This window comes from Babylonia areolata, chromosome 2 (genome assembly GCF_041734735.1).
Source record: "Babylonia areolata isolate BAREFJ2019XMU chromosome 2, ASM4173473v1, whole genome shotgun sequence".
Taxonomy (NCBI): domain Eukaryota; kingdom Metazoa; phylum Mollusca; class Gastropoda; order Neogastropoda; family Buccinidae; genus Babylonia; species Babylonia areolata.
This window is the reverse complement of record NC_134877.1, coordinates 52,103,093-52,126,716: the sequence shown is the minus strand read 5'-3', so window position 1 is coordinate 52,126,716 and position 23,624 is coordinate 52,103,093. Positions and strand designations below refer to the sequence as shown.

At 42.3% G+C, this 23,624-nt stretch overlaps 1 protein-coding gene across 5 annotated transcripts in view; it reads left to right on the top strand.

The window, feature by feature from the left end:
- The window catches only part of LOC143274864 (nucleotide exchange factor SIL1-like), an 18,864-nt gene extending 2,645 nt beyond the window's left edge, over window positions 1-16,219 (top strand). For 4 of the 5 annotated variants that reach the window (XM_076578845.1, XM_076578837.1, XM_076578828.1 and 1 more), the window contains exons 3-10: window positions 652-744; window positions 1,510-1,641; window positions 2,102-2,199; window positions 3,294-3,479; window positions 4,388-4,509; window positions 4,965-5,226; window positions 7,243-7,310; window positions 15,599-16,219. In XM_076578845.1, the coding sequence (XP_076434960.1) occupies window positions 652-744; window positions 1,510-1,641; window positions 2,102-2,199; window positions 3,294-3,479; window positions 4,388-4,509; window positions 4,965-5,226; window positions 7,243-7,310; window positions 15,599-15,908 (1,271 nt within the window). In that variant the 3' untranslated portion in view covers window positions 15,909-16,219. The remainder of the gene's footprint in view (window positions 1-651; window positions 745-1,509; window positions 1,642-2,101; window positions 2,200-3,293; window positions 3,480-4,387; window positions 4,510-4,964; window positions 5,227-7,242; window positions 7,311-15,598) is intronic. The other variant, XM_076578864.1, reaches the window with a different exon arrangement.
- The last annotated feature ends 7,405 nt before the right edge of the window (window positions 16,220-23,624 follow it).

Sequence of the window (23,624 nt, the reverse complement as noted above, 5' to 3'; positions counted from 1 at the left end):
TTTGAATCTTGATTTGACAGTTTTTGACTTAATTCAGTTTGATTTTCAATTTGTTTTGCTTTGGTTCTAACAGGTTTACACACTGTACAATAACACTGATATAGATAGGTCTTTGGACTTTTCCACCATGTATTGTACAATGCATATTGACTGATGGACTGTTTTGATTTATATTTCTTGTTCTGTTACTGCACTTGCACACACATACACATGCTCACATGTTTTTATGCACATGTATGCACATGCGTGCACACACACACACACACATTTGCCACATTATTGACAAACTAATAGACAAACTGATACAATTCGTGTATAGATCTATATCAATGACATGTAACATATACAGTGATAATTTTCATATGGTTGCAAATTTACGATTTTCTCATTTGTTGGATAGGTTTTTTAAAGGGTTCTGTCATTTGTTTAAAATTTTGTTTTACCTCATTGCATTTAAAAACTGACCACTTTTACTGACTTTGAATTTGAGTGGTTTACACACATTGACTTGCATATATATAAGCTCGCAGCATTATCAGTGAGTTAATTGTTTAATCAGTGGTTTGTCGCAGGATAGGCATGCAGTCAATAGCATTATAATTACTGTTGTTATACCATGTCAGTTCATTTTAGATTCTTGTGTTGCTGCAGATGGTGTAGTGATTGTGGAGAGCGAAGATGAAATCAAAATTGAAAATCCAGACCCTTTCATTCCAACAAACGAGTGGCAGGTGGTAAAACCAGGTAATGTTACATATTCAGATATTGTAAAGTATTTTATGTAACATTGAGTGGTGAGGATCATTTCAAAACAACAGACCAGAAGAATACCAGTTGAGCAGACAAACCATTTTACTGGAGGTCTGTGTACAAACAATGGTTACAATTGATATGCCACCTATTGTATTAATGCACTATTTCTGGAAGTTCATAAATTCATGAATAGCTTAAACACATAAAACAGTACTTTTTTTTTTCTTTCTAAACAGTAATTTAGATAGATATTTTTTGATACTGTAAAGTTATTGTCAAACACTGTTTGGTTCTTGTAATCATGATGCATGAAGATGATTAGAACAGGAAATAATTTCTTCACTGCCATTTACAGCTGAGAGAAAGGAAGTAATCATTCCATGGATAATTTTTAAAGCACTTGTGTTCAGGCAGCCAGTATTACCTGCTGTAGTTTGTGCTTCCTCAGTGCCATTCCTTTCACACAGCTAACTTGACTAAGTGATGAAGAAAAATCAATAAATAAATATGTAAAAGAATAATAAAAGTTTGTATTCTCGGTCCAAGAAACAATCACTGTTTTCAAAGATTAAAAACTATTATTGTGAAACGATAACAGTTTTGGTGACTTTTACCAAGTGTGTGTGTGTGTGTGTGTGTTTGCGTGCTTGTATTTCACTATTTGTGTGTGCATGTGTGTGTGCATACTAAATGTTGTTCAGGCAGGATAACTTCATTACATGGTTGTGTTAATCATTGTATGTGGGTCTACTCCAGGACAAGCAATACCCAGAGGGCTTCATGTCCGTCTCAACATACAGACAGGGCAAAAAGAAGCCAGACTGATGCAGAAGGAAGAAAATGGTCCAGCAGATAATGCCCAGGTGCAGGACAGTAAACCCACTACAGGTGAGCAGATTACTTCTTCTCTTCACTGGCTGAACAATATAAAACAAGAGCAAGACAAGGATAGGATTTTAGGGATTTTTGTGATGGAATCCCCAGACTGATTGCTCAGCAGTTACGTCAGTAATTCCAGCTGAAAGTGAAACTAAACACTCTATACATTGCACATCTTTATAATTGATTAATTTAGGGCATGATGAGGGGTGAGGAGGGTTTGCTCATGTTTTTCAATCACCAGTTTGTTTTGAATTTGAAAGATGAGAATGTTGTTGTTTTTTTTGTTGGTTTTTTTGTAGTCTTATTTTAAGAGAAAATGATATCTTTTGTTTGTGTTTTTTCAATCACCTGTTTGTTTTGAAAGTAGAGAATATTTATTGCAGTTTCTGTTTTTGTTGATAAGGAGGAAATGAGATCCAAACCATCTTCATGTGTCAGGATCAGGAAATATCACTTAATTTTCCAGATTCATCTCCTGGCTTGGTAGACAAGCTGGATTTGGATGAAGTGAAGAGAGCCGTCAAGTCCATGAAGAGTGAAGAGTTCAAATCTGTGGACATGGAAGTAAGTAATAGTACTAGAGTACCATAGCAGTTCTCTATTGCTGTCGCATAGAATCTCTGCCTCCATGGATTTTTTTTCTTTTGCTTTTACCTACTCCATGCCTTCCTTCTGTGTGTGTGTATGTGTGTGTACGTGTGTAGCGTGTATGTTTTGCATCTGTCTCTGTATCCTCTGTCTATCCCTGTCCATCCCCTACATCTGTGTGTCTGTCCATCCTTGTCATTCCTCTGCTTCCATCTGTTTGTTTGTCTGTCTTTGTCCCCTGCATCTGTCCAAGTGTCTGTCCATCCTTGTCCATCCTCAATATCTGTCCATCTTTGTTCCCTCCATCTGTCTATCTGTCTGTATTCATGTAATAAAGAATTGATTTGTTCATTCAGTTTATTTCCTTGTATCTCTTCCTGTTCTGCCTCATCTTTCTGTCACTCAATCTCTCTTTCTATCTCTTTTTCGCTTTCTCTCTCTCTCTCTCTCTCTCTCTCTCTCTCTCTCTCTGCCTCTTTCACTTTTCTCACATCCCTACCCCCTGCCTCTTGCTCTGCATTTTGTTTTCATTCTCACTTTCATCAAATTTGACTGTTTAAGCTGACATAGCACTAGATAGGCAGTTGTGGAGACTGCTAGTTTACAGTTTAAGTCTCTCAAGAAAGCATCACTACATTCAGACAAATCCATGTATGCTACACCACATCTGCTAGGTATGTGCTTGACCAACAGCACATACATGACTTAGCCAGATCTTAAGTGCATGCATATATTTTTGTGTACCTGTCAGAGTGGATTTCTTCTACTGAATGTTCCCAGAGGACAACACTCTCATTGCCACAGGTTCTTTTTCAGTGCGCCAAGTGTGCGCTGCACACGGGATCTCAGTTTATCGTCTCATCCAAATGACTAGACGCTTGGGAGAAAGGGTGAAAGCAGGATTTGAACCCAGACCCTCACAGACTCTCTGTATTGGCAGATGAGTGTCTTAACCATTCTGCCACCTTTCTCCTGAGACTGCTAGTGATGGCTGAATGTTCCACATGGCACAAAAAGAAATGAGTGAGTAGGATCATCTATTTCACACGCTCAAATGTTTCTAACCACAGACACTGCGGAAGGAGAACCAGTTTCGCAGCTATGAGGAGTTGAAGGCAGACATGGAGAAGATAAATGCGGATATTCAGACGGACGCGGAGTTGATCAGCAACCTGGTGCAGCAGTTCCAGGCCCTGGTGGAGGCCAAGGAAGACGTCACGCCCATCTTGGAGCAACTGGAGTACTACCTCCATCAGGTCAGTGACCTACAAGCAGGGTTCATCCAGAGTCATGGAAGTCTTGAAAAGTCTGGGGAGACTGTGTTTTGCCCTTCAGGGTCTGGAAAAGTCTTGATATGATATATAAAAAAAACCTTGACCAGTTCTGTTCAACAAAGAACTTAATGCACTTAAAAAACTGAAAAACAAAACAAAACAAAAAAAGTCAGGAAAATTGAACATTGTCGTTGGAATGTCCACTGATCTCATTCATCAGCAGAGTACCTGGCAAATTTTTTATTCATTCGGGCTCTTTGTGTAGCATGGTTAATTTTCAGTCTGGCCTGGAAAAGGTTTTCGGAAAAAGTGTGGAGTTTTGTTTAGTCACATTTGTGGAAGCCTTGTAAAACATTGTAGCTTTACTTCCTGGCTGTAAGATCATGGGAGATGTGGCTAAGTGTATAAGCAGTCCTCAGTAGTGAAACATCAGCACCGAAGATAGATCTATGCAGGTGCAAGCTGCCGTTTGGGACAGCTACATGATCGATGCCTCTCACACCCCTTCTGCCTCCCACTTCTTATCTGCTCATTGATATGGAGGAAGCATATGCGTGAGTTATATTGATTGGCAGGTTCCTCATATTTTAACCCATCAGTACTTTTGATTAGTTGACAATTTAGGGCTACTGGAATTTTGTCAGTGTGTGTTTGTGTGTGTGTGTGTGTGTGTTTCGCCTGTATGCTCAGTTCATCAAAATCACAAGTGGATTTTGAAGTCAGTAAAACAAAGAAGCAGAAGTAATAAGATGAAGATATTTTTGTGCATTATACATTATTACCAAAGGGAAAAATGATGATGTTCGGGGATGATGTTGTGTGCATTACATGTTATGATACAGAAGAGAAAGGACTATATCTAAAAAGAACAGGGTTGTATGTGGTTACAGATTGACAACGCTATGCTGTTCTGTGACCTGGGAGCCATGCCAACACTGCTGCGCTGCCTCAACAGCAGCAGGGAGAAGGTCCGTGCCGAGGCCGCCCTTGCTCTTGGATCTGCTCTGCAGAGGTCAGTATGTGAAATGAAACATGCATTCATGTAAACATATGCTTGTTTTGACATGCACATACACACATGCACACGTGCGGACAACACACACACGCAAGCGCGTACGCACACACAACACACACATGCATACTCGTATACACACACACTTGTATGTGCGGCTGAATTCAACTCACACACTCTTTGACACACACACGCACATACACACACTCATACACATGTTTTTCCCCAACCCAATCTTCACACACACACACACACACACACACACACACACTCATAGACATGTTTACCCCCATCCCAATCTTCACACACACACACACACACCACACACATGCGCACGCGCGCACACACCACACACACACACATACACATACTCACTCACTCACACTCATACACTCACACTCCCCTCCTCTCCCTCCCTCCCTCTCTCTCACTGCATGATCTGTTCCATGTTTCAGCAACCCTAAAGTGCAAATAGCGGCCATAGAGAACGGTGCCATGCACGAGGTGCTGAGACTGGTGGCCTTTGACCAGTCAATGACGGTCCGCAAGCGGGCCATGTACGCCTTGTCCACCATGGTCCGTCACTTCCCCTTTGCCCAGAAGCACTTCCTCAAGCTGGGTGGGTTGTCAGTTCTGGGAAAGCTGTTTGAAAACAAGCTGACGGAAAAACTGCAAGTGCGTGCTGTGACTCTGCTGGCAGACCTCATAAAAGAGAAGGTAAAAATGATTTTAATAGTAATGATAATAATAATCATGTACATTTATATAGCGTGATGACAGGCGCAATAGCCCTGTAGTTAAAGCATTGGATCTTCAACCTGAGGGTCCAGGGTTTGAATCTCGGCAGTGGCGCCTGGTGGGTAAAGGGTGGAGATTATTCTGATCTCCCAGGTCAACATATGTGCAGACCTACTTCACTTGTGCTTGAACCCCATTCTTGTGCATATGCAAGCAGAAGATCAAATACGCACATTAAAGATCCTGTAATCCATGTCAGCGTTCAGTAGGTTATGGAAACAAGAACATACCCAGCAAACAGAGTATGGCTGCCTACGTGGTGAGGTAAAAATGGTCATACACGTAAAAGCCCACTTGTGTACATAGGAGTGAACGTGGGAGTTGCAGCTCATGAATGAAGGAGAAGGAAGAAGAAGAAAGAAGTTAAAAGAATATAACTATGTATTACATATTATAGTATGGCTGCCTACATGGCAGGGTAAAAATGGTCTTACACGTAAAAGCCCACTTGTGTACATATCAGTGAACATGGGAGTTTCAGCCCATGAATGAAGAAGATATAGCGCCCTTTATCTCTAAGAGCTCAAGATGCTTTACATGAAAGAAAAAGTTACAAATTACATGAATCATTCATGACCACTCTTTCTCAAAACCCCTCCCTCCCCTGACCCCCCCACCCCCCCCTGCCCCCCCACTCTTCCTCTCTCATTTGTCATGCATCCAAAGTGAGCTGACAAGGATGATGTTGGAGAAGAAGAAAGCTGAGAGTTCTTATAGATACGTTTTAAAAAGATGAGTTTTTGGTATTTTAAAATGATTTTATTGTACCAAATTTTTCATTTGTCTTAATGCTACATACCCCAAGTTACTTACTTGTGCCAACTTATCCGTACCACCTGGTTGTCACTTCCTTTTGATATTTCGACACTGTAGTGGGCACATTCAGTTTGGCTTTCTAAGTCAATTTTAGTCTCACTCAGTGCTTTTAGCCTTTTGGCTTTATCCTTTTGTTGTCCAGCAGTGTTTTCAAGGGGAGTGAGGGTGTTTTCGATGATGTTGAGTATGACTTGTCTATCAAAGTGGCTGACTTTTGTATTGCCTTGAGTTCTTTTACATGTGCTTAGCGTATGCTGTAGACTGGACCTCAGATTATTGTCTCATCCAAAAGACTAGCACCCAAATCACCATTCAAGGTCTAGCGGAGAGGGAAGTGAAAATCCTTGTTTGTGCATGACTGTAACCTTGCACACTCATTTCCTTGTCTGTCACTCTGCCAGTAGGCCACTATATCTGGTTTTGAGAGCAGACTGTGCACAGTCTGCATTTAAGTTGAAACAGTAAGTAGCATGTATGAAAAAATATAGACGTGAGATTAATCAAGATTGATGTCAGATTTATCATTTGAATAATTTCAAGGACCTATGTCCACTTGTTCCAGCAGAATTAAAGTAGTTCCAAGCCATGTTTTTCTCATATTACACTTTCAGTAAAAAAAAAAAAAAAAAAAAAAAAAAAAAAAAGAAAAGAAAAGAAAGACTTATTTACAAAGATGGTAGGCTTGTTTCAAATTAATTTCAGGAGTTCAGTTCAGTCCTCTTCTAATCTAACAGAACTAATCTAACAGAATATTCAGTTTCTGAAAAAAATATTTGTTTTAGAGGTGCACCCCTCATTGTTCTCTTTCATGTGTCAACAGTGATTTTTACATAAAGCTTGTTTCAGTATTGTACCGTGTGTGTGTGTGTGTGTGTAAAATTCTTAAGTACTTTTTTGTGCTTTAGACTGAAAGATGTCTTTTTTTCTTTTGCTAATATCATCAGTCGGGTAGTTCTCATTTAAAAGGCCAGGTGATGCATTTGAGGCAATTTCTATCAAGCAGTTGACTTTGCTTACAGTTACTGCTTTCCTCTTATCAGCTGGATTGAGAAAGGTTTGTTCATTTCATGCAATGCCGCAGTTGGCATTGTACAGAGTACATTTTCATTTGTTCTACAGGAACTGCATTCAGTGCACTCCGATGCTGCTGATTCTGCCCAGGAAGAAAGGCTACGCCAGTATGGAGAGTGAGTGTTGTGATTTCTGTTGCCAGTCTCCTGTCCTGGTTTGGTTTGTGTGATGTCACATCCTACCTGTTTTGTTGTTTTTTTCTTTCTGTTTTCTCCTCTTTGTCACTGTCTCTTGTTTCTCACACTCTGTGTTTGTCTGTCTGTCTGTTTCTTGGGCAATCATTAAAAAGCATTGGCCGTGATTAGCATCTCAAGAGTTCTGCCTCTGTAGGCACATTCTGTCAAAGAATTGAGCAAGCTCCCTGATACAATTCATGGAGCGCAGAAATAGATTTGACTGTCTGTCTGTCTTTCTCTTCATTTATTTTTCCGCTTGTCTTCTTCACTATCCTCTCTCCCTATCCCCCCATACTTGCCATTAAATTTAACCCCCACCCCCACCACCCCCCCACCCGGCTTCTTTCTCTCTCTGTCTCACATGTAACATCATCCACTTTGTATGGTTTGTGAACACTCTTAGGATCCTTCTCTCTGGTGCAGACAATGATTCATGGTGGTGTATTCATGATAGGAAACATCTGTCAACCCAACCCCACACACCCAACCATCCCCCCCAAAACCCCCCTCCCTTCTGGCCCCCATCCTGTCTTTCATTTTTCCTCATGTAATAAAGCAAAAAAAAAAAAAAAAAAGTATTATTTAAGTGTTGTATCTTTCCTCACCTCTTTTCTGTTGCCACTTCATTTCTCCATGTTGGTTTACAAACAGTAGCTGACATCACAGGGAACAGCTAAAACACTATGATGGGAACTGATTATACTGTAGAAGTTCGCATTGTCTTGTTGTCGTCATTCCCTGTGATGTCAAGCTCCATGTTTTTGACACATGCTTCTAACACGATTCCACCAGTCTTTCACATCTTTCACAGATTTTATCCTGATTAGAAAGTCTGAGTCCTGATCCAGATTGATCCATGCAGGTTTCATAATCAGTTCTCTTGTGTCATTTGGTGGATGGTCACATTTTGATATGACTGTCCAGCCAAGTATGGGTTGTAATTCTATCACTCTTGACCTTGCTGAGTATTGTGATGATGTAGTGTTTTTAAAAACATTTTTTGCGTGTGGGTGTATGTTTTAGCGTGGGAGGAAGAAGGGCAGGGTGGGATTTCTAAATTCGCATTGGCAGAAAGTGCATTGCAAGTCCGTGACAGGGCATCTGCAATCTCCGGTGGATTTTTCCAATGTTGGAGGCAGAGGGGCAGCCTATCTCCTTTATTTGCTGAGTCTGAATTTCAAGTGACAGTGATGGAGGGCCTGGCTGGGCATGTGGCACAGTTTGTCTTTGCCCTCCTGGGAACTCCGCTGACCTTGGGTGTGTGTGTTTGTGTGGATGTGTCTGTGACTGTGTCTGTGTGTTTCCTTGTTTCTTTTCATGTTTCTGTGCATGTGAGTTTGTGTCCTGTATGTCTGTGTAATATGTGTGTGTTTGTTTACATGTTCATGTGTTTGTTTATTTGTACATGTGTGTGTGTGTATGCGTGTGTGTGTGTGTGTGTCTGTCTGTGTGTGTACATGCTCAGTACAATGTAATTTTGTTACTTGTGGCTTTTTTGTTACAAAAACAATTACAACAGTGTTTTTTTTATGCAAGTTATGTGTTTTTAATTGATGGGAGCAGTTGTTGGGTTATCTATACTGATAGTGTTTTTGTAGACTTTTGTTCAGTTTCATTTTTTGTTTAATGTGTTTCATGTTTGCTTTTGCTCTTTTTTTTTTTTTCTTTTTTTTTCTTTTTTTTTTCCACTTTATTCTCATGTCCTATTTCCAAAGACAGACTAACTTGATAAAATTTTCTGTACATCCTAAACATATCCTTTTATCTACCAAGTCAGCCACGTATCAAAAAGAAGAAGAAAAAAAAGAAGAGAAAAACAGCAACAAAGAAAAGGGTATCTTTTCCTGCTTTAGAACACATATTCTCTGTGATATTTTCAGTGTTGTGAAACATGAGGCAGAGGAGATAAGACAAAGGTCACTATAACTTGGTCAAGGGAGAGTTGAGGACCACAAAATGTTGGGCAGAGGGGATCAGAGCTCACTCAGTTTGCTGTTGTCACCTAACTCCTGATCGTTATTCAGCTGATCCAGCTTCAAGCTGAAGTGGTAGGAAGCTGGCTCCTTGACCTGTCTGTTGGGTTACTGATCACTTGTCTGCATCTCTGTGTGTGAGGCTGTGTGTGTGTGTGTGTATGGTGTGTGTGTGTGTGTGGTGTGTGTGTGTATGTGTCATGGATCAAAAGGGGTCAGGGTGAAAGTGGGTCTGCAGATTACTGTGGAGATACAGTTTTGTTCACCAAATTTTTGTATTGCTGGGGGTTTGTGTGTGGTGGGGGTAGGGGTGGGGGTGTTATGTGTTTGTGTGTGCTCATGCGTATTCATATACATGGTATATCTAATTCTAAATCTAATGCGCACTTGTGTGTTTATGCAAGTATAACTTTTTATTGTAAATGCCACAAGCTACCTGCTTGGAGTTATGATGACCATCAGTCCACCTTATTATTATTGTTATCATTTCTGTTTATATTATTATTGTTATTATTCTCTTGGGTTCTGCTGTTGTTGTTTTTAACAGCATTTTTGGAATGGTAGAAAAAATAAGTTGGTGGGTGTGGCTGATAGCAGTTCAGTGCAGTGGCAGGTGTTTTCTGGGTTGGGGTTTGGGGGAAGTAGGGAGTTGTGCAGAGACATGGTATGTATGTGTATGTTTGAGTTTGTTTGAGTGTGGATAAACTGAGATACAGATTGTGAAGTCACTTATCACTACTAATCTCTTCTTTTTTCCCATCCAGTCTGAAGTCACTTATCACAAGTAATCTCTTCTTTTTCTTTTTTTTTCCATTCAATCTTTTGAAAATAACAGACATGACACAATTCTAAGAAATGTCAGTTTTGAAGGCACAACCTTTAATAAACACTTGTCATTCAATGTGTGTGTTTGGTGAGTAATTTGAAATTTTCTTAGAGAAGCTGCTTTAATGATTCTCACTCTCCTACATCATGATTTCTGATGATTTTTTTTCTTCTGCTTGCTCTTTGGCATTCAGTCAATCCTTGTCCTTTAGCATGTTGTAAACATGGTGTGGGCGTCTGATGGTGGTTCAACTTAAATTAAACTTGTCCTGGTCTTTTTGGTCTGACATTGGGAAGAACCCTATTCTTTGACCTGTCATTTGGGGTAATATATTTACTGGGAATGGTAAAGTGGTTGGGCAGTTAGTTTGGGGTGGGTGTTTGGGAAAGAGGATGACAGGGTATTGGAGAATGGGACCATGGGAAGGAAAGGGATGGGGGGGGGGGGGGGGAGTGTTACGGTGGGACCTGAAAGTGGTTGGTACATGTGTACCACAGAGAGGGGTGGGAAATGTGTGTGTGTGTGTGGTGAGTAATTTGAATATTTCAACTGTAAAGATTGCATTATTGATTCTCACCTACATCATAATTTCTGCTGATTTTTGTTGTTTATTTTATTTTATTTTATTATTATTTTTTTTTTTTTAATTACTTTATGGACTGCAGCCAGTCAGTCATTCTGTGTCCATTTGCTAGTACACACGCCCCTGTTCCAGCTGTTTCCAGTTAATTGCTCCTGTTCTGTAAGCCTGTAGTCAGATAGGAGGGGCAGAAGATGACTTGACAATCGTTTCCCAGAGTTTGTTGTGACAGAGAGAGTGCAGCTTGGAGAGGGTGGAGGAGGGCTGGAGAGCAGGGGTCTTTAGGCTCCTCACTTTGACGTGGGCGTCTGATGGTGGGTCAAGTAAACTTGTCCCTCTCGTTTTTTGGTCAGACATTTGGACAACCCGTGCTCTTGGTCCTGTTATTTGGGGGTGATTTATACAGGGAATCATAAATTGCGCTGGTAGTTTGTTTAGGGTGGGTGTTTGGGAAAGGGGGTGACAGGGAACTGGAGGGGGAGAGCTTGGGGAAGAAGTGGAAGGAGGGGTGGCATGGTAGGGGAAAGGGTGGAGGTGGGAGGTGTGTTACGGTGGGATTAAAAAGTGGTTGGTACTCATGAACCTCAGACAGGAGTAGGAAATGTGTGTGTGTGAGTGTGTGTGTGTGTATGTGTGTGTGTGTGTGTGTTAGGGAGAGTGAGTGAGTACATTTGTGTGTGTGACTGATTGTACGTGTGTGTGAGAGAGAGAAAGACTGAGAGAGTGTGTGTTTTTGTTAGTGTTAGAGAGAGAGAGAGAGTGTGTGTGCGTGCGTGCGTGCGTGCGTGTGTATGCGAGACTGAGGTTATATGTGTGCAAGAGAGAGAGAGAAAGAGTGGGAAAGGTTTAGTGAGTGTGTGTTTACCAGGGCTTTTCCCCCATTCTCAGAAGTTGTGTGCACCTCTGGATAGACATGTAGTTGATAAGCAGAAAGAAAGAAGGTTCTCAGTTTCTCTGTTGGTCACAGTGGAGTTGATATATTTGTTGAGAATGGATTTTATATTATAGCGAACCTTTTTATTTTGATTTTTTTTTTTTAATGGTGCTTTGCAGCTGTAGGAGAGAGCAACTGGCATTCCATATTTCTGAACTAGTTAGACAATGGACGTTTTCCTTCTGTTCCCTCCTGCTCTCTTTGATTTCATTTCACCCACCCATCTCTGCTCCCCTCATCTTTCATGCCTTCTGTCCTCCCCCCATTCTTCTGTTTGTCACACTCCAAACTTTCCTTGTCTTCTTGTAAGTAAACAAGATGGCCAAACCATACAAGTGTGTGTGTGTGTGTGTGTGAAGTGTTATTACTACAACCAAGTCATCAAAGAACACCATGCATCAGGTATGGGTTTTTGGTATGGCTTGATATAATCTCATTCATCATCATCATTTTTGACTCACTTGTGTAAACAGAGTGAGTCTATGTTTTAACCCGGTGTTCAGTTGTCTGTGTGTGTGTGTCTGTGTGTCTGTGTATCCGTGGTAAACTTTAACATTGACATTTTCTCTGCAAATACTTTGTCAGTTGACACCAAATTAGGCATAAAAATAGGAAAAATTCTGTTCTTTTTAGTCATCTTGTTTAAAACAATATTGCACCTCAGGGATGGGCACAAAAAAATAAAAAATGAAGCCTAATTATCTGCAAACTGCATTTACTGTTATATTTATATTTTTTGTATTCTCTAAACTTGGCACTTTGATCTGATATTCGACCCAACAACAAGAGCAGTCATAATTATCATTTTTTGTTCAAACAGGAACTTCTTTTGCTAAGCATGGAAGTTTTGTTTATTTTGCAAACGTTTTGGTGCGGATAGTAAAAAAGGGAAATTACTCTAATTAATGCTAGGGGACTTAATTTGCTTTAAACTGATCTTTCTCATCTTAAACATTACATTTTGAAACAAGAGAGGCAAGGCCTTCAAGACTCACTTGTGATGCACTTTTTTTTAAAATCCAAGCTTTTTATGTATTGAGTATAATTTCAAAATGTAATGTTTAAGATGAGAAAGATCAGTTTAAAGCAAACTAAGTCCCCTAGCATTAATTACAGAGTAATTTCCCTTATTTTACTGTCTGCACCAAAACGTTTGTAATAAACAAAACTTCCATGCTCAGCAAAAGAAGTTCCTGTTTGAACAAAAAATGATAATAATGACAGATGTTTTGTTGGGTCGAATATCAGATCAAAGTGCCAAGTTTAGAGAATACAAAAAATATAAATATAACAGTAAATGCATTATACTGAATACATAAAAAGCTTGGATTTTTTTTTTAAAGTGTATCACAAGTGAGTCTTGAAGGCCTTGCCTCTCTTGTTACTATTGTTATTATTCATTGTCAGTTAGTTCTGGTCTGTTCTATTTGTCCATTCGTGTGATAAAAGCGTAGGGGACTGAGAAAAATAAATCACCAGCAGAAGACAACGTTACCAGTGATACAAGTATGATCATGAGTTTTCTTTCTTTATTGATGACCTTTTTCAGGTGAATGCAGACTGCCCACTGCTACAGTTTCTGCCTAGCGATAACTAAAAGCAGTCATTTGCTGGCCAGGTACTTCAGATTTCAGTAGATGATTCATCATCTTTTGAATCAGCTTTTCTGGTGTGTTTCTTTTTTTTTTTTTTTTTTCTGTTTTAGACTGCTTGACAACATATGATAACAGTCTCAAGTGGAGTGTGTCTTATCAGTGCTGGTGGTGTTTATGAAGTGGTTTTTAAGGGAGTTGTTAAGCATTGGGAAAGGATGACAAGAGTTTTAGATTGATGATTTGATTGATGATTCTGAATTGAACTAGACAACCCATCCAAGACAACTGGTCGGGGGAAAGGTTGCTCATCGTTTTGTAATTCAGTGTCAGAGTTTAAAAACAAACCTTATCATCTATTCTCCAGCCATGTTAACTTTCCAGCATGATAATCTTCATCCTACAAGGTGGGAGCTTAAATTATCTCTGAAGGCAGAATGTGGCTGCCTGCATGATCAAACCAAAAACAGCAGTGCACCAATTCATTTCTCTCTATGAAATGTACTCAGTGACCATGTACTTGCTTGGAAGTGCAAGTTTATCAGGTGATTTTCAAGTATTCAGTTGCGGGACACTGACAACAGTGCAATGAAGCATGCATTGTTTGCAGTATAAATCATTATTTACTGAATGGTTTCTAAAGTGAAGCTAGACTAAAGTCTGAAATGTATTTCACAAACACATTCATGCATTCACATACACTGGCATGCATGGATGCTTGCATATGTGCATGTGTGTGTATGTGTCTGTGTGTGAATAGCTGGGTAGATAGATAGATATACCGGGTAGATATTTATATGCACTTACACACATGCACATACACACACATATGCACACACACACACACACACACACACAGACACGTGCGTGCATATTTCTGCCCAAGACTATCTGAATCCTTTTTCTTAGCCCGAATCCTTTTTCCTTGGCTTGTTAGCTAAGTTTCTTCCGGTGATGGCTTCTAAAAGGTGGCATACCAGGGCGGCTGAGAGAGAGACACACACACACACACACTGCCAGGCCATCCGATCGCGGGTTAACAGAGGCTGTGGCTGTGCAAAGTAATTGACTGGTCACCCGATGCCGCTGGGGTATGTCCCTGTGTCTGTTTTCACTTGTTTGCCAAACAAATTGTCCCTTTCATCTTGGCGTGGCAGACAAGTTTGGCGGTCAATGAGAGCTTTGTAGTGCCGTGTTCCTGGTGTGTGTGTCCCTCACCCCCTCCTACCCCCCTCACCCTCCCCATCTCTCTCCATTCATGTTTGTGAGAAGAGGTGTTGCGTTGGGGAATCGCGCAAGTGATGGCAAGGGGAGGGGGAGGCGAGGAGGGGTGGGGGCTTGGGGGTTGGTGGGGTCCTGCTGTGTGTCATGTTCATTTTTGTAAAACATGGTGTTGCATGCGTGGTGATGTTAAACCTGTTGGGTATGCAGTGGAGGAACTAGGATGGGGGAAAGGGGAGGTAAAGGAGAAGATATTGGCATTTGAAGCATTCTTTCTTTCTTTCTTTTGTGAAGCGTGCATTGTTTGGGAGGCAGGAAGAGACTTGTGAAGTATCCAGTTATCAACATGTCAGTCTTTCCACCTTTTTCTGTGCATCTGTCTGTCAGCTTTACCTGTCTTCACCCTCACCCTCCCTCCAGATAGGTCTCATTCAGTGTTTCCAGTCCCATCCCACCCTCTTCTCTGTCTCCATCTCTCTCTCTCTCTCTCTCTCTCTCTCTCTCTCTCTCTCTCTCTCTCTCTCTCTCTGTCTGTCTGTCTGTTTTCCCCCCTCTCTCTCTCTTGAAAAGTTAACTACTATAAGATTGAACAGAAAACAAAAAGAACTCTGTATGCTCTCTCTGTTTCTCTTTTTTTTTCTCTCTCTCATTGTGTCTCTATATCTCTCTGTGTGTCTCTGTCTCTCTCTCTCTCTCTGTCCTTCTCTTTTTCTCTCTCTCTTTATGTCTGTTTCTGTGTGTGTGTGTGTGTGTGTGTGTGTGTGTGTGTGTGTCCTTTTTCTCTCTCTTTGTGTCTGCCTGTCTCTCTCTCGCTCTCCCTCTCTCTCTCTGTCCAACTCTTTGTCTCTCTTTTTGTGTCATTGTCTCTCTGTCTCTCTCTCTAACATCAGTCTTTCCACATTCTTCTGTGCATGCGTTTCTTTCACTAGGCTCAGCTCAAGCTGTCCTCCCCGTACTAATAAAGTCATTCACTATTTCCATTCCCATGTTCCCAGTCTCTTCTCTTCCCAGTCCACCCCCCATACCCCCCACCCCCACCCCCCCCAATCCTTCTTCCATATCATATGTGGAAAAATAGAAATGACAGTCTCTCTAATTTCAGAATCAATCTGCAAGAGGCCATGGTGGAGTCTGGCTGGTGTTCCCTCATCTCTTCCCTCCTGGTCATACCAGAGCATGACAGCCGTGAGAAGGTGCTGGTTGCCATGGACACTGTGCTTCCAGCATGTGAGATGTTCTTTCAGAGTTCTGTGCCCATGCTGAGAAACCTGCAGGAAGAATACAAGGAGCTGGTGAGGGAGGAGCAGGAAGAGTCCCGAGATGGGGAGGTGGAGGGCGATGGCTTTTATCAGAGCCTGGTGGGCAGGGTGGAGCGACTTATAGACATGCTGAACATTAAGGAGGAGCTGTAGAGAGAGACAGGGGGATACTACTGAACACAGCCTACTGCTGAGAGAGGAACAAACAAACAAATAAACAAAGGCTAGCTGTTAGAAAAGATGTGTGGAAACAGCCTCACTGGAATATCAGTCTGAGGCCAGGACAGGAATGGTTATTTCGGAACAGAGGGGACAGTATTTGAAATCATGTAAGTGCAGTGAAGGTTGTTTTTTTTTTATGATGAAGGAACTGAGTCACCCAGGTCAAAAACTGCTGATGCAAAAACTAACAACTTAAAAAAACCCAACTTATGTCAGTGCAGTCTCCTCAAACAAATGATACACAGTGAGGTTTTTTGTGTGTGTTTTTTGTTGTTGTCGTTGTTGTTTTTGTGGGTAGCATTAATTATACTGCTTGGTACTCTAAGGGCATTTGTACTGAGATCTGATGTAATGATGCATCATTTATGTTTCCTTCAAGGCTGGCAGACTGGCGCTTCAGATATGGGGTGTGCATTGTATTTACAATCATCAGCGGAGTTACACCAGTCATTAATTTGTCATTGAAATGAACATGCTCACAGTTGTTATCATTTGCCTGTTGGGTGACTGGATACTGAAACATATCAGACTTTGAACAAGTTTCTCCCTTTCCCTTACCTGGAGAAAAGAAGGTTTTCCATGTGTACTGCATGACAGTGAAATCATTTAAGCACTGGGCATGAATAATATAAATTATGTGTTTGGTTTTCTTCTGGGCATACATGTGTGTATGAGTACAACATTAGTTCATCAGAAAATAAACAGCCACTCATGTGTGTGTGTGTGTGTGTGTGTGTGTGTGAAACAGCAGGAACTTGGATGATTACTCCAGCCTTTTATTTCATACATATACAATTTTCAATGAGTATGGTAGGAAAGGCAGTGTACTTTCCCAGACTTTCAGCACCAGCCTGACGGGTTACTATGTTACATAGCATGAGCATTTTTGGCAGATCATCTTTGAAAAAGATAAAACATTCATAACTTTCCAAGGCTGTGGTCATTTCAAATTCTGAACTGTATGAACACACCCTTTTGAACAATACATGGATAAAGAATAAATGTGAGAACACATTGTAAGCACAGCATTTGAAAGCCTGGCCCAAACTTGGTTCAAAACCAGTTTTCGTTGTTTGTTTTTATTGTCTTGTGATTAAATGTCCCAGCTTGTGTCATGTGCATATTTTTGACTTCTCAGTAGCTGGTATATGATATGTGAATATATATGGATGTGTTGGTCTTATGGTGTTAAGATGTGTCTGTGTGTGGGTGTGTGTACTCACAAGTTTTGTGTGTGTGTGTGTGTGTGTCTGTGCATTTGTGTTTGTGAGAGAGAGAGAGAGAAAGACAGATGGACAGAATATTCAGACATGTAGATTTGTGAAAAACAGAAGAGTTTAGTGTGGGAGAGATGAGTGTGTGTTTGCATTTTTATATATGTGTATTGTCACAAACAGTTTGTTGATAATTTGAAGAAAATAAAACAAATAGTTATTTCATTACTTTGATTTTTTTATGTACTTCTAAGCGAATGCTGCATGTGTTCAGCTTCGTGCAGCAGATTGGCATGTGCGTGTGGATGTATGCAGTGACTGTTTGGCTGTGTGTGATAGTCAGTTGTGCTTAAAAATACGGGAGACTTGCAAAGTTGATAGCTCTTTGGGTGTGTAGCAGCAATTGCTTTATGTTCACCAGTGGAATAACAAACCTCTGGAAGTGATGAATCATTCTGATCATCACTGGATTTTTTCTATGTGTTAAATTCAAATTCGGTATTGACAAAGTATTACTGGAGAAAGTGAATTTGTTGAAGTTTACCACACACACACACACACACACACACACATGTGCGCAAGCACGCATGCACACAAACATGCACGCAAGCACGCACGTGCTTACACAGACAACGGAAACATTACATATTATTATATAGACTTTCATTGTGTGTTAACACATGCATGCCAGAAATCTCTCATTATATATACATATATGAAGATTGGCGATTTGTTACAGTTTACTGCAAGTAGAAAAATGTGGAATCGTTGACCATGAAAATGGAAACAGTTTAGTCTGGGTATGTAAATCTCAAGAACTTTTTAATTTAAAAAATGACACATCAACTGATAACGATCTAATATCACGCCTTCTGTAGGTCCCCCATGGAATGCATCAGTGTCCTAAATCATCCCCCATGGAATATATCAGTGTCTTAAATCATCCCCCATGGAATGTATCAGTGTCCTAAATCATCCCCCTTGAGATGCATCAGTGTCCAAAATCATCGCCCATGGAATGTATCAGTGTCCTAAATCATCCTCCATGGAATGTATCAGTGTCCTAAATCATCCCATGGAATATATCAGTGTCTTAAATCATCCCCCATGGAATGTATCAGTGTCCTAAATCATCCCCCTTGAGATGCATCAGTGTCCGAAATCATCGCCCATGGAATGTATCAGTGTCCTAAATCATCCTCCATGGAATGTATCAGTGTCCTAAATCATCCCCCATGGAGTGTATCAGTGTCCTAAATCATCCCCCATGTGATGTGTCAGTGTCCTAAATCATCCCCCATGGAATGTATCAGTGTCCTAAATCATCCCCCATGGAATGTATCAGTGTCCTAAATCATCCCCCATGGAATGTATCAGTGTCCGAAATCATCGCCCATGGAATGTATCAGTGTCCGAAATCATCCTCCATGGAATGTATCAGTGTCCTAAATCATCCCCCATGGAGTGTATCAGTGTCCTAAATCATCCCCCATGGGATGTATCAGTGTCCTAAATCATCCCCCGTGTGATGTATCAGTGTCCTAAATCATCCCCCGTGTGATGTATCAGTGTCCTAAATCATCCCCCGTGTGATGTATCAGTGTCCTAAATCATCCCCCATGTGATGTATCAGTGCCCTAAATCACCCCCCATGTGATGTATCAGTGTCTTAGATAATCCTCCATGGGATATGTCTTAAATCATTCACCACATGGGATGTATCAGTGTCTTAAATAATCCCCCATGGGATGTATCATTGTCTTAAATCATTCCCCACATGGGATGTATCAGTGTCTTAGGTAATCCTCCATGGGATGTGTCTTAAATCATTCCCCACATGGGATGTATCAGTGTCCTAAATCATCCCCTGTGGGATGCATCAGTGTCTTAAATCATCCCCCTTGCGATGCATCAGTGTACTAGATCATCCCCCTTGAGATGCATCAGTGTACTAAATCATCCCATGGACGACTGCTACGTTCCATTTTCACTACGTCCATTAGCACTTCGGGTCTATACTGCTACGTTCCATTTTCACTACGTCCATTAGCGCTTCTCGTCAATACTGCTGCGTTCCATTTTCACTACGTCAATTAGCGCTCTTCGTCAATACTGCTACGTTCCATTTTCACTACGTCAATTAGCGCTTCGGGTCTATACTGCTACGTACCATTCTCACTACGTTCATTGGCGTTTCGGGTCTATACTGCTACGAACCATTTTCACTACATTCATTAGTGTTTCGGGTCTATACCGCTTCGTACATTTCTCACTAAGTTCATTGGCGCATCGGGTCTGCACCGCTACATACCATTCTCACTACGTTCATTGGAGTTTCGGGTCTATACTGCTACGAACCATTTTCACTACGTTCATTAGCGTTTCGGGTCTATACCGCTTCGTACATTTCTCACTAAGTTCATTGGCGCATCTGGTCTGTACTGCTCCTCCTCAGTACTGCTACGTACCATTCTTACTACGTTTTATTAGCGCATCGGGTCTGTACCGCTACATACCTTTCTCAGTACGTTCATTAGCAGCATGTGTCAATAGGGATACGTGCATATGCCACAACGTTCTTGTGTCGAAAAGCAGCACTGTTTTATCGCTTCGTGTCAACAGCACTACATGCCAATAGTGCTACTCGACTAATTAACAATGACGACTATGTCAGCCAGAGTGCCTGTCTGTATTTGTGAGTGTATAATAAAATAATAATAATGATAATAATGATAATGGATACTTATATAGCACACTATCCAGAAATCTGCTCTAGGTGCTTTACAAAAACGTTTTTGTTAACATAAAACATCATATCAATGTTACATACACACACCAAAATGTGACTACACACACACACACACACACACACACACACACACACGCTGCATACATACATTTTAACATACATGTGTATCTAACAGCTACCCTAACACATACGCACACATTGGCAGGCACAAACTTACATAAACACACGCACACGCACACACAATACACATTCATATACATGCATGTAGTTATGTACACATACATATGTATACACACATAGTCAAGCACAGCTAACGCAAAGGAAGTGGACCTGCCACAATTGAACTTATTGCTGAGGGAAAAGGTGAGTTTTGAGACGAGATTTAAAAGATGCGAGGGAATCAGAATGACGGAGGTTATCAGGGAGCTTGTTCCACGTCTTTGGCGATTGAAAAGAAAACGATCTGTGTCCATAGGTCTTACTGCTATTGCTGTTATTCACACATATTTTAAGTCTGCCTTTCGTCATGTTGCATTTTCTAGTCTGTAGCCTATTAATCTTATCGCTTCTCATCAACGGTAAGTTTAAGGTCACTATATAACTTTTATCGTTGTGAAACACGTGTTCATTTTATCACCGTCCCCACCCCCCTCCCTCCCCTCTCTCTCTCTCACTCTCTTTCGGGATGCACCTTTAACGGACACGTGTAATCACCCGGGACGGAACTGTATCAGGAAAATCTAAAGCCTGCAGCTGTCAGTCTGAGACGGCGAGAGGAGATGCAGGGGAAAATATCACACACACACACACACACACACACACACGGTAGCATGTCTTGCAAACATCAATTTTGACACCCCCCGCCCCCTCTCCCCCCCCCCCCCCCCCACACACACACACACCACTCGGCCACCCACGCCCCCCCAAAAATAAATGTATAAAAGAAATAAAGATGAAAAAAAAATAAATAAATAAAACTTAAAAACAAAAACAAAAAAAAAACCGCCCACACAGTGCAAAATGATAAATTTGTAACAATCTTTGAAATCACCGAGGCAAATTCTGTCAGCACCCAGCAATTTGACATGAATTGCTGCTTCGGTGGCACTATTTACAGCCGTTATATTGGCGTTCCGCCAAAACAGAAAGCTGGAGAAAATATTATATTCAGATGTTCAACACATGCAACTCAGTCGAGTTTGAAAATAAATCCGTTTGTGGGTTTTCTTCACGAACGCTCTGTTGTTTTTTCTTTCCAAGCTGGTAAAAGAGCTTAAAATAGTTGATGGCAACATGCACACATCGGTTTTCACTGACATGGTATTATCATGGACAGCAATAACAACACCAGCACACGCGACCCAACACACGCGACAACTCATCAAAACCATAATCACTGGAAAGATATGATTAAAGGATAAAGCTGTTACAACTGCAACAACAACAACAACAACAATGGCTATGACGATTATAACTGCAAACCCTGCAAAAAATGCTGCTGCCACTACTGCTTGCTGCTGCAACAATGGTAATAATGATGATACATTTGTGTAACCGGTTTATTCAGCAGCAATGAGCAACTTAAGAAAGGTGTCGTGGATATGTCCCCCAACCTACGCCCCCTATCCATATCCTGCACCTCAAGACATACCTCCCCTCTATGGTACCCCCCCCCCCCCCCACTTTAATCTACCCCCGACTAACCTACCGCCTGCCTATCCTATCCACTCTACTCCCCCTCCCCCTCCCCCCACCCCAACCCCCAAGCCCTTCTCACCCCCTCTTATACACCCCTACCTATCTCACCCCCTCCCCGCTGCCCCCACTATCCTACCCCATATCTATCTTACCTGCACCCTATCCTTTCCTCCCTGCACACCTGTCATCCCCTCCCCGCTGCCCCCACTATCCTACCCCATATCTGTCTTACCTGCACCCTATCCTTTCCTCCCTGCACACCTCTCACCCCCTCCCCGCTGCCCCCACTATCCTACCCCATATCTGTCTTACCTGCACCCTATCCTTTCCTCCCTGCACACCTCTCATCCCCTCCCCGCTGCCCCCACTATCCTACCCCATATCTGTCTTACCTGCACCCTATCCTTTCCACCCTGCACACCTCTCATCCCCTCCCCGCTGCCTCCACTATCCTACCCCATATCTGTCTTACCTGCACCCTATCCTTTCCTCCCTGCACACCTCTCATCCCCTCCCCGCTGCCTCCACTATCCTACCCCATATCTGTCTTACCTGCACCCTATCCTTTCCTCCCTGCACACCTCTAACCCCCTCCGCGCTGCCCCCACTATCCTACCCCATATCTATCTTACCTGCACCCTATCCTTTCCTCCCTGCACACCTCTCACCCCCTCCCCGCTGCCCCCACTATCCTACCCCATATCTATCTTACCTGCACCCTATCCTTTCCTCCCTGCACACCTCTCACCCCCTCCGCGCTGCCCCCACTATCCTACCCCATATCTATCTTACCTGCACCCTATCCTTTCCTCCCTGCACACCTCTCACCCCCTCCCCGCTGCCCCCACTATCCTACCCCATATCTATCTTACCTGCACCCTATCCTTTCCTCCCTGCACACCTGTCATCCCCTCCCCGCTGCCCCCACTATCCTACCCCATATCTGTCTTACCTGCACCCTATCCTTTCCTCCCTGCACACCTGTCATCCCCTCCCTAATGCCCCCACTATCCTAACCCATATCTGTCTTACCTGCACCCTATCCTTTCCTCCCTGCACACCTCTCACCCCCTCCCCGCTGCCCTCACTATCCTACCCCATATCTGTCTTACCTGCACCCTATCCTTTCCTCCCTGCACACCTGTCATCCCCTCCCTAATGCCCCCACTATCCTAACCCATATCTGTCTTACCTGCACCCTATCCTTTCCTCCCTGCACACCTCTCACCCCCTCCCCGCTGCCCCCACTATCCTACCCCATATCTATCTTACCTGCACCCTATCCTTTCCTCCCTGCACACCTCTCATCCCCTCCCTAATGCCCCCACTATCCTACCCCATATCTGTCTTACCTGCACCCTATCCTTTCCTCCCTGCACACCTCTCACCCCCTCCCCGCTGCCCCCACTGTCCTAACCCATATCTGTCTTACCTGCACCCTATCCTTTCCTCCCTGCACACCTGTCATCCCCTCCCTAATGCCCCCACTATCCTAACCCATATCTGTCTTACCTGCACCCTATCCTTTCCTCCCTGCACACCTCTTACCCCCTCCGGATTACCCAATCCTAACCACGTATCCTATCCTTTGCTTCTACCCACCTACCTTCACAACACCTCCCTTTTGCGCCCCCACCCCTTACCTATCCCTCCCCTCACTACGTTCCCTTCTGCCCCTTATCCTAGCCCCCTCTTCCTCCCCTATCTACCCTCGCTCAACCCTAATATACCCCTACCCCACTCTCTCTCTCTCTCTCTCTCTCTCTCTCTCTTATTCTATTACCCTCTGAAATGAAATAAAAACTATTCATTATCTCTCTCTGTCTCTCTCTCCCTGTCTCCCTCTCTCTCTCTCTCTCTCTCTCTCTCTCTCTCTCTCCCCTCCCCTGTTGTTTGATTCTGTTTTTCTTCTCTGTCTTAATCACATGATCTTTGTTTCTTTCATTGCCTCACACTCAAAGCACTAAGCAATCAACAACAACAACA